Source organism: Empidonax traillii, unplaced genomic scaffold (genome assembly GCF_003031625.1).
Source record: "Empidonax traillii isolate 1590-97213 ecotype Southwest subspecies unplaced genomic scaffold, ASM303162v1 scaffold1035:size206130, whole genome shotgun sequence".
NCBI lineage: Eukaryota > Metazoa > Chordata > Aves > Passeriformes > Tyrannidae > Empidonax > Empidonax traillii.
In genome coordinates this window covers 113552-129090 of record NW_020956228.1, presented here as the reverse complement: position 1 = coordinate 129090, position 15539 = coordinate 113552, and the positions used below count along the sequence as shown (strand labels likewise).

Here is a 15539-nt window from a genome sequence, read left to right as displayed (position 1 = left end):
ATGAGAAGGCTCTGGGAAACCTTAGGGTAACATTTCAATATATTAAGGGGGCTCCAAACGAAGACAGAGTTTTTCCCAGGGCCTGTCATGACAGGACAAAAGACCACTCCGAATGGTGGGGTTGGTTGGAGAGAAAGAGGAAATCCTTTACCATGAGGCTGGTGAGGCACTGACACAGGTTGCCTGGAGGAGCTGTGGCTGGCCCATCCCTGGAAATGTTCAAAGCCAGGTTGGATGGGGCTTGGAGCATCCCTGGAAGATGTCCACCCCCCTCCAGAGCTGTGTTTGTATAGAACATGCTCTGGATTGTGTGATGGAGTGCACACACATGCATGCACAGATATGGGTGGGTGCTGCCAAACACCCCACGGGCAGGGAGAGAGGGGCTGGCATCACTTTCCACCCCATGGTGTCCCGTGGTCCCCCCTTCTCATCTCACCAACTGCTGCTCTTGGCCCTCATGCTGGCAACCAGGCAGGCCTGGACAAGAGTCCTACATCCCACCAAGCCACAACCCACCCGTCTGCTGGGCCATGCCCAGAGGCAGGGAGGGTCCATTGTCCCCTGCCTGATGCATGGCTTTGCCCTTTGGGCTCCAATGGGAAGCAAGGGCAAGGGTGGCCTGCTGTGGGGTTTGGACCTCCATTATTCTGGGACTCCCCATCTCCCACATGGGGCAAGGGTCTCTCACTGAAGCATCACCACCCACTGTGTCCTCATCCTTCCCCAGCTCCTGGTCCCTCAGGATGAAGTGTGTGCCATACAGTGGGACAGACCCGGGATCTGTAAAATGGAGAGATCACAGTGATGGGTAGACAGGCTCCAGGGCTAGGGGCTACCCCACCTTTGTGGGTTATGTTTTCACCTATGCTATGATGGGCCCACTCTCCTTCAGCTCCCCTGGGCTCCCTCACAGGGATCCCCAGGACCCCAGTCCCACGGTCCCAGTTGAGCACTGAGGGCCCCCACATGCAGCAGCCTGGCCATACCACCGTGCCCTGGGCCCACAGTCCTGCCTGGCAGCAGCAGGGAGGGACAAGGGGGTCTTGAATGAGGCCATGGGGCACAGCCCCACGCCTGCGTGCACCCCCCTCCCCATGCCTGTGGTTATCTGTGTGCATGGGCTGGCACGAGCGGCCCTGCCCACTCACACTTTCACACATGTTCACCCACTTATGCGTTTGCTCACCTGTGTGTGCACACCCACTCGTGTGCGTGTGTTCACATATGTACACTGTGTATACGGGGACACGATCCCGTGTGTGTGTGTGTGTGTGTTCACCTGCATGTGCAGTCACTCACCCCTGGTGCCTTTGCTGGGGCTGAGCCCCTCTCTGTGCCCTGTGCACACCCACTGACACACATGGCACATGCGTGTCTGCTCACACGTGTGTGCGTGCATTCACCCGCACGTGTATGTGCGTGCTCAGCTGTGTGTGCTCACAGGCGTGTGCATCCGTGTGCTCTGACACACGTGTGCCAGCACACCCCGCGCAGCCCCACGCTTGCGCTCCACACGCGTTCAGCCAATGTGCACACACACATGTACCCCCCTGCGCGCTCGCCCGCACTCGCACTCACCCCACGCTCACACCCATGCTCACCCCGAGCTCACACTCCCGCTCATGCTCACCGCGATCTCACGCTCACACTCACGCTCACATCCACGCTCACGCCTACACTCACACTCACACCCGCGCTCACGCTCACACCCACGTTCACGCTCGCACCCACCCCGTGCTCACACTCACGCTCACCCCGCGCGGGGCTCACGCTGCACCATCCCCGGCGCGCGCTCCCGCCGCCTCCGCCGCGCGCGCCCGCGCACACCTGCGCTCCCGCACCCGCCTGCGCGCGCGCGCGTGCACCGGCGCCGCCCAGCGGCCGCCGCCGCGCCCGGGGCCGTGCGGGACTGCGCGGGCAGGGGCTGTTCCGACCCCTTCGTGCGACCCGCGGGCAGGCTGAGACCCCGGGAGAGGCACCGGGCAGCGCCGCCCCGAGCCGGGGCACCCCCGGAGCCCGCCCGGCACTGCGACATCCCCCAGTGGACACGGCCACCGCTCCCTCCCCGCGGCCGCCCCAAAAGCTCCGGCTGCGACGCCGTGGCTGAGTGCCAGGGACAGCGCGACACCCCACCACTCAAGCGCGGTGGCCCTTCGATGTGCTCCTGGGGAGTGGGCCAGGCACTGCCCTCCGCTCCAGCCCCGCCTGGAAGCACTGTGTGCAGAGGGCTCCCTGCCCACAGCTGCACTCCAGCTGCCCCCTGTGACCCTCTGTAACCCCAATCGGGTCCCAAGAGCTTGCCAAGGCGTGGCTCACCGCAGCTGAAGTAATTCCACCCCCACCCCCCACCCCCCTCCGTGCCACTTGGGGGGGCACAGGGACAAACCACACGAGACACAGCTGGGACAGATGTGCAGCTCCTGCTGCTGCTTTAGTGTGAGGCACAACAGCACGCAGCAACGCACGGGCACCAGCAGCTCCCCCAGCAAAGGGCCCTGGGGAAGGCTGCTGATTCCCACCCCGAGAGCAGTATGGCACCCAGTGGGTGCAGTCTTTGGTCCTAGCAATGATCCTGGGGGTGGCTGAGATGGTGGGAATGTTGGGGACCCCACTCCTGCCAGGCACCATCCCAGGGTACAGCCTGGCAGCTGTGGGGTGTAGTGTTCAACAGGCTGAGGGGGACCCACAGTGGGGGACAGCTGCAGGGGCGGGAGGGCAGGCGTGGGTGCTCTCTGCACCCTGGGGCTGGGCTGTCAGGCCATGGGGCCGCCAAAGGGGATTGGAGGCCACCCTGTCCCCTCAAAACACTACCCCCTGCCCTAAGCTGCTGCTGGTTGCATGAAACCCCTGTGCAAAATCAGCAGCAAGGCACCTGCCCAACCCATGGAGACAGATGGACAGTGGAGGGGGTGACATATAAGTGCTATTTGGGGCTGTTGCAGTAAAGAGGAGGGGACAGGTACCCCGGTTTGTCCTTAATGTGTTTTTTCCTCTATTAATCACTCCTGGTGTTAGGCCAGACACTGCAGGTGAGGGCTGGATGAGACCTGCCCCTGGCCATAGTGTGGGTGACACGGGGTAGCCACAGGCCACAGTCTACTGGTCCCAGAACCCCATACCCTGACAGGGCACCATTCCGGGGGCACCCACTACAGTGTTCCCCAGGAGAGGGGAACACAGCACCCACTGGCACCCCCTGTGGCCCCCTGTGGTGTCTCAGCCAGCGGGGAGCGGGTTAAGAACCCGCTGGCCAGAGCCATTGTTTCAGATACAATGGAGAGGAAGAGGATGCCGGGGCTGAAATTCCTTCAGCTCCCACCGGACAGATGGACAGAGCTGGACAAACAGACAGGACAGAGGGCAAGCATGCTTTAACCCTTTCAGGCACTGCGTGGATATGCCCCAGGGCAGCTGGGGGGTGTTTAAGGCATGTGGTGCGGCACCGAAAGCAGGACAGGCACTGGTGTCCAGGACAAGGTGGAAGGACCCCTATCAGCACAGAAAGAGCTCTGAGGGTGATGGCAGCATCTATCCATTTGGTCCTGCTGAGCCACAGGATGCTGGGTGGCCACAGAGTCCGTGACAGCTCTTTGGCACAACACCCCCTGTCTGCATCTGGACTGGCAGCCCCTCCCCTGATTGGTAAACTAGAGAAATAAATAAAAGGCAGGGGCTGGACAGATGGACAGACATAGGGAGAGCCCATGAGGGGCTGGATCTGCTTTGGCAGCAAGCTGGGGCCACAGCCAGGGTCCCAGAGGGAGGCTGGGTAGGGGGTTAGCAGCCCTTGGAGGCCTGGCCAAGGCTCTCGCGCAGGCACCGGAGCTGCTCCTGGCCCAGCTTGATCTTCTCCTCCAGCTCCCGCTGCTCAGCGATGAGGGCCGACTTCATCTTGACAAAGTGCTGGTAGTCCTGGAGGTGCTCGGCGGGCAGGTACCGCGCCACCATGGCACCCACCGCCTCCTCCCGCCGCCCCACGTGCTCCTTCAACTCCTTGGCGTCCTCCAGCTGCGCCACCAGCAGCCGCCGCTTCTCCCGCAGGGCCAGCTGTGGGCGAGATGGGCGGCGTTGGCAGGGGGTCCCACACCCCAAGGCCTCGCAGGCGCCTCCCTGCCCCGTGCCCACCTTGTCCTCGGCGGGGGCGTGCGGCCCCAGGCTGCCCAGGGCAGCCTCCACCCGGGCCAGGCGCCCCGAGAGGGAGAGCAGGAGGTTGACCACCTTGTCCAGGTCGCCCACGAAGAGGCGGTACTTGTCGAACTCCCCTGGGGTGCAGAGGGCTTGCAGACGGGCAGACACGTCCTCGCCCAGTGCCCCGTTGGCGCTGATGTCCTCCTGCAGCCCCCGCTGTGCCTCCCGCAGCACCGCCAGCTTGCGGCTCAGGCTCTCGATCAGCTGCAGCTGCCGGAGCAAAAGGGTCAGGGGCAACTGGGGCCACCCCCCATGGGACTGGGGGACTGGTACAGGGGTGTAGGGGTGCTGTGCTGGGCCCCACAGAACACAAGAACCTGGCGGTACCCCTGGTTCCCATGAGCTACTGGCAATGTCCCCAGTCCCCACAAGCATCTGGCAACTTCTCAGACTCTGTGAGCAGCCAAGGGATGCCCCTGGACCCTGTGGGCATCTGGGAATGTCCCAGTCCCTGCAAGCACTGAGCATCTGGTGACACTTCCAGGCCCTGCAAGCACCTGAAAATGTCCCTGGTCCTCACATGCATCTGTCGTATGCCTTGTGAGCATGCAGCAATATTCCTGGTTCCCACGAGCACCCAGCAATGTCCCTGGCACTCATGAGCCCCCAGTGATGCCCTCGGTTCCCATGAGCAAGCAGCGATGCCCCAGTCCCTGTGAAAATCCAGCAATGCCCCCAGCCCCCATGAGTCCCAGGGCAGTGGGGAACCCTGAGGGCACTGGCCCCAGCAGTGCCTGTACCTTCTTTTCTACCAGCTCGTGGTCCACTTCCTCCTCCTCCTCTGAGCTCCCCTCTGCTACCTCTGGCAGTGCCATCACCTTGCTGAGCAGCTCAGCTTTGCCTGCTGCTGCACCGTAGTGCACCGGGAAGGAGCTGGAGCTGGCAACACTCCCAGGGGGTGGCGAGATGGGCTCGAAACCTTGCCTGGGGGGGGGGGCAGGGGTCAGTGTTTGGGGTGGCAGGGTGCAGCCTGCCCTCTGCACGGCGCCCAGTGCCGCACCAGCCCTACCTGTCCTGTGCCAGGGCCTCCAGGTGCCAGTCCCGCTGGAGACGCTCTCGCCAGGCCTGCCGCTCCCCCGACACCAGCAGCTCGCCCATCACCTCAGTGGTGGTGCCAAAGGGGGCCAAAGGGGCATGGACGTTGGCCAGGGCGTGGTCCCTGACTGCCACATCCCACAGCACTTCCTCCGAGTCCACACGGTGGGGCTGGGGCCGGCTGCCCTGGCAGCTCACCCCCTCCGCTGCCCCGGGACTGGGCTTGAGTGCCTCTGGCATGGCTGGGCCGGGGCCACCATGCAGGGGTGGCGAGCACTCACCCAGCCCACAGGGACCAGCACAGCCCCGCTCCTGGTTCCGGATGAGCCTTTGGGGCTGCTCCTCCATCTCCCAGGGCTGCTTTGCCTTTGGCCGCTTCTCCCCAGGCCCTGCCACCCTGCCAACACCCACCGAGGGGCACGTCAGCCCCCCTGCCCATCCTTGTCCTGGGGATAGGGATGGGCAAGGGGGTTGTGGCCATTCCAGGCAAAGAGGTCAGGGACACACCCTACCCCAAAAAAACCCCAGAGCGTGCCCGAAGGGGTGGATTAGGATGCTCAGATGCAGCGTACAAGAAGCCATGTGGCCGCAAAAGCCCACCCATGTCAAGGCTTTGCCTGCAGCCCCACTCCCACCCCCACGCCACCGCAGCACTTGCCTGCAATTCTCGGTGTTGCCAACATCGGGCCCAGGAGTCCTGCGAAGCGATCCAGGGGGCTCGGGACGGGGCCAGGCACCTGGTGGAGCAGGGGGGCGAGCAGCATGCCCCCAGGACCGGCCCCCCTGCTCCCCGGTGAGGCTCTGTGACCGCTCACGCACCACATCAGCAATGCTGCGGGGTGGCACCGGGGCGGCAAAGGCAGAGCCGTGCCCAGCACCGTCCGGCGGGTGCTGGGATGCCCGGCGCTGCCTGTACTTCTCCCAGTTGGGGGGAGGTGGTCGGGGAGGCGGGGGGCCCTTCTTTTTGGGGACGTGAGGTTGGTCCAGCTTGGCACGGAAAAGGTCCTTCTGGTCGCGGCCCTGGGGACTGGCAGGCTCCAGGTTGAGGTGGCTCTCGGAGAAGGCTCTGCCCCGCAGCGGGCGGTGCAGCGGGTCCAGGGGGCTCTCAGGCATGCGGGCCAGGCGCTCACTATCCCACGAGAGGTCATGCGTGGATGTGGCCCGGTAGCAGGGTGGCCACTCTGGCTTGGCGCTCTCAAAGCAGGCGTGGAAGGGGTCGAGCCTTTGGAAGCCCATTTGGTAGTGGGAGAGCTCACTGGGGAGAGAAGGAGACACTCATTCCCCCACACAGTCACCCCCCTGGCAGCTCATGCCCACCCCTGCCTCATTTTCCTCAGCTGGAGTCACCCAGCCCTGCTGGTGGGGGAAGCCCATGGTCTCCCCCTGGAGATGCCCCCAGACCTCTGAGGATGGGCAAGGAGGGACCCTCCTTGCTGTGGACACCTCCTCACGCCCCCTGGCCCTCTGTGCCCAAGGTGGCACATGGTCCCGTTTCAAAGCACCACACTGAGATGGACAGGAAGCGCTTTGTACATCCCCAACCAAAATCCTGGCAGTCCCCACCTCTCCCCGCTGAAAGTCCTCACTGAGTGGCACACACATCCTAGCACTCCTGTACCTGGCATGGGCTCACCTGACAGACTGGCTGACTTTCCTGGTTATGGCAGGTGGCTCCCAGTCACCCTGAGGAAATTCCTGCGTGGGGGAAGGAGAGGGAGTGTGAAAGAGGGGTCAACATCCCCCTCCCCAACAACCCCGTCCCATCCCATCCCCATTCAGGAGCAGAAGGCATGCAGCGTGTCTGCAGGGCCAACATGGGCACAGTACTCCGCACCCCAACCCAAGGTCACACTCCAGGAGTGCAAGGGGTTGCCAGTGCTGCTCCCCTGCATAGTCCCGGCTGGAGTTACTCACCGGGGCGAAAGCTCTCCGGGGGGGCCACGCGTCGCTCTCCTCTCGCCCAGGACGGGGGGCCGGGCAGCAGCAGTCGGGGCAGCGCGCCCAGGGCTGGGGGTGGCAGTGGCAGGGATGACCGCGAGGCAGCGGTGGTGGGCACGGGTCCCCTCCGCAGTAGCGGCAGGGCTCGGGGCGCAGGGGAACCCCATAGGGGTAGGAGAAGCCCCGCACATAATCCAGCTCCCCCGGCCTCCCCAGCGGCTTGTAGCGGGGGAGCTGCTCCCGGCAGCACTCAGCGTAGGGGCCGGCAGAGCCAGGGCGGCTGGGGGACGGGGGGCTGTAAGGCTGGTCCACCGAGAGGCGGCGGACGTCGCGGTGCTCGGGGCCGTGGGACTGGAAGGCACCGGGATCGCCCACTGGGGGCTTGCTGTGCTGGGGCGGTGCCGGCCGGCTGCTCTCCTCAAAGAACCGGCGGCGGTCGGCAAAGGGCAGGAGGACGGCCTCGTCGATGCCCCGTGGTGGGGAGCTGCGGGCCACCGGGCCCTGGCTGTAGCCCTCCAGCTCACCGGGGCTGGGCGAGCGCTGCGGCTGCAGCTTGCGCTCCGGGGACCAGCGCCAGCGGCCTCTGGCTGTTGGCACCGCCCGCTCGGGAGATGGGGGCCCTTTGGGGGCTGGCAGCGGGTCAGGGGTGGGGATACCCCGGTCCCCCGAGCGGCCGGCGTTCCTGCCGTCCTCGCTCGGCGCGGGGCTGAGACGCTCAGCCAGGGCGGGTGGTCCCTCTGCCGGCACGCTGCTCTCAGGGGGCTCCTCCGTCTCCTCCACCGGCTCCTCGCCAGGCGGGGGGGCACCGGGACCCCGGCTCTTCTGCAGCTGGGCCTTGCGCCGCTGGATCTCGTTGCGCAGGCTGGTGGCGAAGCGGTCGCTGCGGCGGCGCATCTGAGCAGAGCGGTGGGGAGGACCCCCGGCCCGCCGGGCCCCTGCCCGGCTCTCCTCCTCCGCTGGCCCCTCGGTGCTGAGCGCCGGGCTGGCCCCCCGGCTGTCCTGCCCGCAGGCTCGCTGCGGCTCGGGGCAGCAGTGGCAGGGCGGCGGGCGGCAGCAAGGCTCTGGGCAGAGCGGGGGGTCCTGGGTAGCCCCTGCGGTTCCCCCCCGGCTGCCCTCAGGGTGCAGTGGGGACAAGGTCCAGCGGTGCCCATCGGGGGCTGGCGAGGCTCGCTCACTGCTGGAGCCCACCTGCAGGGAGCGGAGCTGGGAGGCCAGCAGCTGCTCGGGAGCACTGTGCCGGTGTGGCACGTGGCCTTTGAGGGGGGACAGCAACGGGTTGTCACCTGCTGTCGTGGCATCCGGCACTCGGTGCGTGCTGCCATCCAGGTACAGCCGGTCATCAGACTCCATGCTCTCCCCCAGGAGCGGCTCAGCCGGGCACCGGTCCGGGTGGGAGCTCAGCATGTAATACTGGTCAGCAGAGAGACGGTCCTTCGTGGGGTACGGCGCCAGCGTCCTCCCGCCCACCGCCTCCGCCTCCCCATCCCGCTGGCAGAGGAAGGTGTCGGAGATCCACCGGCCCTTGGCATGCAGCATGTCCGCTGACACCGACGCCCGGTGCCTGTCCCCTCTGCTGCCTGGGGCTGCCCGCAGGCTGTCCCTTCTGACAGGGGGCTGGGGAGGCACAGGCGCCCGCCAGGCCTCGGGGTGCCGGCTGGCAGATGGCTCAGCCCCTGTGGTCAGGTACCGCCCGTCAGGGGCCTTGCAGGAGCCTTGAAAGCTGGAGTCACTGGACACGGCCTCTTCAGGGCGGAGGGAGAGGGCGCAGTCGGAGGCGATGGAGCTGGCAGAGAAGGAGCTATAGGCTGAGTCCCGCTTGCTGTGGTACATGCCCTGGTCAACGGGTGAGGGGTCTCCTTCATAGTAGGCCTGGCTGGGGTGGTCCAGGCTCTCCATGCTCCCGATGGAGCTGCTCCGGTCGGTGCTGCAGTGCCGGGACAGCGGGTTCCACTGCAGGGACAGCTCACTGCTGCCCGGCCCCATGCCAGCATTAGGGGTGTCTGCCACCCCCTGCCCAGTTCTGCAGAGATCCCACTCCCCTACACATACACCCTCCCCGGGACAAGGGGGCACAGAGCAGCACAGCCCCAACCTGCCCTTCACCACTGGGTTTGGGGGCAGCCCCAAGATTGGCCCGGCACTGGCAGGGAGAGCAGGCACAGGGCACACAGGGTGTGCCTCATTCCAGCCACTCGGGACCTCACAGTTCTGGCAGCAGGGGCAATGGGACTAAGCAGCTCCTGGCCGGCTCCGGCAGAGCCACCGCCCCTTCCTGCCGGGAGCTGGGAGTAAACAGGCAGGGGAAAGGGCAGCGCAGTGGAAGGACAGGGGGAATGCCCAACAGTGGTGTGGGGCAGGCATGTGAGCATCTACCCCACACCCCTCACCCCGACCCAAGCAGGTGCCCTGTGCGCCCTGCCCCTTGCACAGTGTCATGAATGCCCCCAGGGTCTCACCTGACATCACACCCCGAGGGCCATGAGAGGCTGAAGGCATCAGTGGGGCAGTGCATGGTGGGGGCGTCGGGGCGGCTTTCGGCGAGTTTGGCCACGTGCCAGGAATGGGGCCGGAGGACGGGCACACTCCTCCTGCCAAGAGCAACAGCGGGAAAGGACAAGAATGGGGAGGAAGCCGGGCCGAGGAACCGGGGCTGAAGTCACTTCCTACGGGGCTTCCTGTCCCCCCAGGCCAGTGCCTGCCCAAGGGGGACGGCGGCGAGGAGGGTCCAGCCCTGCCAGTGCCCGGCACTGGGCAGGGGGATCCCACAGTTCACCCTGCTGGCCAGGGTTCCCTGCCTGCAGCATCCCTGTCGCCAGCATCAACAGGGGACCGAGGACGTGGCCCCTGTGCAGCCCACAGGCAACGCCCCAGGCAAGGCAAACATCGCTGCCGGGACTGGGCCGGCTCTGCCAAGGGACCCTGCTGAGGCTACATCTGTGTCTCCACCGCAATCCTGGCCTTCCCCTCTTGTTCCTCGGTCCCTCAGCATTCCCAGCAAGCACCAACCACATCTGTCTCTAGAGAGGAGGGGGGGTCCTGTGCTGGGTCCCATCCCAACCCCTGGCAGCCCTGGGGCTCTCCAGTCCCCACACCACATGCAGGCAGCGGTGTCCAATGCCACCACACAGGCACGTGGTCAGCAGCCACCTCCTGAACCCCTCAAGTGCCCAGTGCTGCCCCAGCATCTGCTGTCTAAGCGAGGAGGGTGGCAAGGAGAAGCTGGGGAGTGAGCACAGGGACTTCCCTTCCCAGAGCCCCAAACTCACCATGGACGATGCTGAGCCCCAGCACAGCCCCGTGGCACCCCTGCCCGATGGGCAGTGCCCTGCGCTGCTCCTGCCCCTGGGTGCCGCTGGAGCTGGAGTCAGTCAGGATGCAGCCAGGGAATGGATGCAGGTTGGGGGTGGGGGGGAAGACTGCAAGGCCCAGCCCTGCCTCTCCTTCCTTTCCCAGGCAGGCAGGCAGGAGGCAGGCAGGAAGGGAGAGGAGCGGCCACGCTTGAGGATACCGCCCAGCAAGGGGGTGGCCAGCCCGCCACACTGCCCCGGCTCCTCTGGCTGGGGAACCCCCACCCACCCAGAGCGCTGGCAGCCGCAGGGGTCTGACCCCCATCCCATCCCAGCAAGGGGCACCTCCAGGCTGGAGGCAAGGGCACCTCCAGGCTCCTGCAAGCCCCCTGGGCAGGCAAAGCCCCACTGGCCCTCCCTGCGTCCCTCCCCCACAGCGCTGCCAACCTGCGAACGATCATCTTCAGGGTGCGGTAGGAGCCCTTGATGAGGATCAGGGCCTCCTGGCGGGACCCGTACAGCGGCGTCCCGCTGATGTTCACCAGCTCGTCACCCGGCTGCAGCCGGCGGGACAGCGCAGCCTTGCCCCCATCCTCCACCTGGGCAACAGAGAGGGGCGTCAGGGGGGACACGGCCCCCAGAACATCCTAGGGGATGTGCCGCAGCCACCGGGTGCCAGGGGAGAAAGAGGCTTCGTTCGGAAAGGGGGTGCCTGAGCACCAGGCACCGCAGAAGGATCTGTGCGCGCCGGGCTCCCCCCCTTCTCTGGTCACATGAATTTCTGAGCGAGGAAAGGACATCGGGGAGGGGGGAGAAAGAAAAATGTCCCATCCCAGCAGATTCCCCCGCGGGTGCAGGCAGCACAAGGGCCCTTTGTCCGGCGTGGATGCCAGCCCCCTGCCGCTGCTTCCAGCCCCACGTCGGGCCTGCCTGGGCACCCGTGGTGATTTCAATGCCCAAAGCATGCCATCGCACCCTATGTGCCCATGGGAGACAGCTAACAGGGGATGCACTGAGCCCTGGCACATGCCTACCCTTCCCTGACACCCATGGCCAAAATGAGCCTGGTACCCTGGTACCTCCAGCTCACAAGGCCACGGTGCTGCCAGCACATGGGACCCCAGCCCACCCCCTCTGCCCCAGCAGGTAGGTGCAGTGTGGGCAGCCCCAGGATGAGCTGTGCCTAGCAGGTGCAGCCAGAGAGCCCACTGCCACCTGGGGTGTCCCGTACCCCCTTGCCTGGCATGGATGTGGCTAGCCACTACAGCCACCCACAGAGCAGAGCTAATCCGGCCCCATGCTAAGGCTCCTGCACCCATGGGCTCCTCATCCTGCCCAGCTACTCCCAGACTCAGCCAAGGAATGAGCTCTGCTCACAGTGCCTGCAGCACCAGCCTGGGCAGCAGCCAGGCCCCAGTGACAGGAGCACCCACGACTTCCTAGCAGGCCAGTCATTGTGCACATGCCTTTGGGCACCCCTTTCCAGCCCTGGTGCCAGGCAGGTCTCAGGGGCCATCCTGCTGCCCCTGGACAAGATGGCACCTTGGGAAGCAGCCAGTAGCAGCAGCAAGGCCTCCTGCCCATTCCAGTAGTGCCCCATGGCCCTGCCTGGCACAGCTATGCCCAGCACCCCACAGGTCTCCCACATTTTCAGGGACCTGGGTGCTGCAATGCCATGGCCGGGCTAGGCACAACCCACTGTGTCTGGCTGTGCAGACATGCTGCCCTCCCACCCAGATGCCAGCCATGGGGCTGCCTTCCTGGCAGGGGACTCTAGCTGCCCGTGAGGGCTCCCAGTCCCACCATGCAGTCAATGGAGCACCTGAGTTTACTCCCTGCCACGCTGCTGCCTGCCACTGGGCACTGGCAGAGCAGGTAGGACAGACTGCACCTTCACCCCAGTCCTCTGCCCAGCCACATGCCCACCCAGTCCTGCCTGCCATGGCCACAGGGCTGAGTCAGATGTGAAGGGTGCCCCCCCTGCTGCAGGGCACCACCAGGCCTCCACCCGTGTCTGGGCCATCACATGCACCAGGATGGACATGGCTCAGCCCTGGCATTGCTCACCAGGAGCTAAATCTGGCACAAACAGCCCCTTGTTCTGCCTTCGCCACCAGTGAACTCAGCACTGGCACCCAAACCTGGACTGGGACAGCCCTGGACACTTCCCAAAAACCACCCCTCATATTCACTCTGGTCCCTAATGGTGGGCACTAGATGGCTCACAGGAATATCTGCCTGCCCCAGGAGAAACTTGTCTTAGGAATCACAGCCAGAGCTGTGCCCCCCCTGCCCCACACCAACCTCCCTTCTTGTCCCCGACGTGCTCAAAGGGACCCTGTGCCAGAGAGCACTCGCAGCCCCACAGAGGGCCTGGAGCCCATGGGACCCCGCCGTGGGACTCTGCCACAGGAAGGGATCCCGCCCGGAGTGGGAGTTTGGAATGGCCAAACTGTGTCACCGAGTGCGGGGACGCCCTTCCCCTTTCCGGCGCGGGGCCCGGGCCCCCCGCGCAGCAGGCGGGGGCCGCCCCCTCCCCGCACACACCTCGGCCGGCCACAGCGGCGGAGCAGTGGCCCCGGGGGACCCTCCCCTGAATGCACAGAGCGTTGGAACAAGCCCCCTTTGTCTGCCGAGCACACGCGGCGGCGGCGCGGCCGGAGGAGCGCGGGGGCCGGCACCCCGCGGCCCGTAAGGACCACCCCCCCTTCTCAGCAGAGCTGGGGAACATCCCCTGGCCCTCCCACCCCCTCCTCCGGCAGCCGGCGAACCCACTGGGACCCACCGCCCCGAGGAGCCAGGCAGCCGGTCGGGGCGCGGGCAGCTGCCCCCTCCGCCCCCGGCTGCCGCCCGCCGGCGGTGCCACCCCAGGGCGCAGGGCTGGGACCGGAGCCACTTTTCCAGCTCCCCCAGCCAGACCGCGCTGCCCGCGTCCCGCCGAGGGCGTGGGGCGGCCCGGGGGCGCAACCAGCCCGGCTCGGGGCAGGGAGCAGCCCCGGGGCCGCCAGCCCGGCCCGCCGCACCCCGGCCCGGCAGGATGGTGGCACCGGGCGGGCAGGCGGCCAAACCGCCCGGCGACAGGGGCCCGTCCGGGCACCGCGGAGGGGCGGGTGCTGGGGCTTCCCCGGCCGCTGCCCGGCTTCCTGCGGGTCTCACCGCAGGGCGATGCGGCCGGCGGGGGCCAGGAATCGATGACACCCCGTGTGGCGAGACATCGCGGCCGTGGGGGTCACCCTCACCCCGCACTCTCGGCTGCGGTCGGACCCCGCACCCCGGCGTCAGCCCCGTCCCGGGCACAGTCCTGCCCCTGCGTTCCAGGGGCGCCCGGGGCGCGACGGGACGGACTTTGGTCCCCCATACCGTGGCCCTCAACGTCCCGATCCCGGGGGCGCCCGCGGGCGCGGCACCGACGGGTGGGCACACGAAGGGGGGCTGACCTCACCCGGCTACGCCCCGCGGGACGGCACCGGCGAGGACGAGTTGGGGGGGAACGCGGGGGCCGCCCCCGACGCCAGCCCAACGGATGTGCCAGAGGAATTTCTTCCTGCCGCCGGGCCCAGGCTGTCCCTCCGCCCCCCTCGCTGCCGCTCTCCCCCCGCGGCTCTGAGCGGCGGGGCGCGGGGGCCGGCGGTGCGGGGTGGCCGCCCCCGCCCCGGCACGCCGGGACACGCGACCCCGCGCCCGGGGCTCCCCGCAACCCCCGACGCCGCCGCGCCCCGGGTGTTCCCCCCTCCCTCCTCCCACGCCCCGCCACGGGCGGGAGGCCCGTGGCGGGGGGATGCCGCGGAGCCCACGCGGGACCGCGCCGGCGGTGCCTACCTTGGAGACGATGAGGGGCTCGCCGTGCTCCAGCCCGCCGCGCAGCGTGAAGCCCCAGGGCGCGCCCCCCTGCAGCTGCACATGCACGTACTGGGGGGCGCCGGGCCGGCCCTCGGCCCGCTCCATGGCGGCTACAAACTACAGCCCCAATCCATCCCGGCCCGGCCCGGCCCGGCCCCGCGCCGCGGAGGAAATGACACCCCCGCCCGCCCGGGCTGAGCGGCGCGGGGCGAGTGCGGGGCGGGGCCGACCCGCACCGGGGCTGCTCCGCCGCCGCCAATAAGGCGCGGAGGGACGGCGGCGGCCGGCCCTGCTCGGCACGGCATTGTCATGGCATGGCTTGGCATTGCCATGGCACGGCTTGGTGTTGCCATGGCACGGCTCAGCATAGCGCGGCGCAGCTCAGCGTGGCACGGCTTGGCTCAGCACAGCTCATGGCACGGCTCAGCACACAATGGCACAGTGCAGCACCTTGCTACTAAGCTCAGCTTGGCTTGGCACACCACCCTTTAGCCCAGGGACCTGCACTGAGCTGCTTGGCTCAGCTTGGCACACCCAGCCAGTGTAGTTCAACTCCGTCCAGCTCAGCCCAGCATGGCATGACACAGAGTGCTGGCACAGTTCAGTGCAGAACAATACAGCACAGCTCAGCTCAGTGTGGGATGACAGGGGAGTCAGCATGGGTTAGCTGGTCCACCATGGCTCAGTGCAGCTCAGCTGGGTTGGCACATTCTGGCTTGGCTTGGCTCAGCTCAGCACGGGATGGAACGGTTCAGTTCGGTACAGCACAATACGATCAGGGGCCTCACCTGGTTTAGCTCCATTTGGCCTGACCCAGTTTTGCTTCGTTTAGTTTAGCTTGGGCTGATGTGGACAAGCAGGGCTGACACAGTTCAGCTTGGCACAGCATGGCCTGGCCTGGCTTAGCTTGGCCTGGCACAGTTCCACTCAGAATAACCCAGTTTGGCCCAGCACAGTATGGTGCCGCCAGGGACCTGCAGCATTTAGGGCCAGCTCGACACAGCTTAGCCTGGCACAGTGGCACGGTGTGCCTGGCAGTTCGGCAGCACTCGTGTGGGTGCAAGAGGGTGGCAGTAAGTGATGCAGTCCCCCCAGCTCCCCGCCCTGCAGTCACGCTGGCGCCTCGAGCTCTGCTGCCTGCGGGCCAGCACATGCTGCTGGCTCCTGTCTGGCCTGCCCATGCTGGCCCCCGCCCTGTCCCTGTCCTGCCGGGCACCTCAGGGCACGTGTGGCAGTGCGGCCCTGCTT

General features: G+C 66.8%; 1 protein-coding gene across 4 annotated transcripts; it reads right to left on the bottom strand.

Moving 5' to 3' along the window:
* Positions 1-3357: 3357 nt before the first annotated feature.
* Positions 3358-14399, bottom strand: SHROOM4 (shroom family member 4). Of its 4 annotated transcripts, none has more exons than XM_027904297.1 (10): positions 14271-14399; positions 10899-11050; positions 9621-9752; positions 7141-9130; positions 6860-6921; positions 5885-6481; positions 5201-5623; positions 4932-5115; positions 4129-4401; positions 3358-4050 (listed from the first exon to the last, which is right to left on the bottom strand). In XM_027904297.1, the coding sequence occupies exons 1-10, from the start codon at positions 14394-14396 to the stop codon at positions 3781-3783; spliced, it is 4209 nt and encodes a 1402-aa protein (XP_027760098.1). In that variant the 5' UTR covers positions 14397-14399; the 3' UTR covers positions 3358-3780. The 4 variants fall into 4 exon arrangements, with proteins under 4 accessions (XP_027760098.1, XP_027760099.1, XP_027760100.1 ...); XM_027904298.1 differs by having other exon boundaries at positions 7141-9088; XM_027904299.1 differs by lacking the exons at positions 10899-11050; positions 14271-14399 and having other exon boundaries at positions 7141-9114; positions 9621-10079.
* Positions 14400-15539: the final 1140 nt, after the last annotated feature.

What these genes read in the sequence shown, in the direction of transcription:
- SHROOM4 (XM_027904297.1), bottom strand. Translation starts at nt 14,396, where the DNA reads ATGGAGCGGGCCGAGGGCCGGCCCGGCGCCCCCCAGTACGTGCATGTG. An exon ending in AGCCCCTCATCGTCTCCAAG is followed by an intron (nt 11,051 to 14,270) that starts GTAGGCACCGCC and finishes TCTGTTGCCCAG; the next exon opens with GTGGAGGATGGGGGCAAGGC. An exon ending in CCCGGAGAGCTTTCGCCCCG is followed by an intron (nt 6,922 to 7,140) that starts GTGAGTAACTCC and finishes TCCCCCACGCAG; the next exon opens with GAATTTCCTCAGGGTGACTG.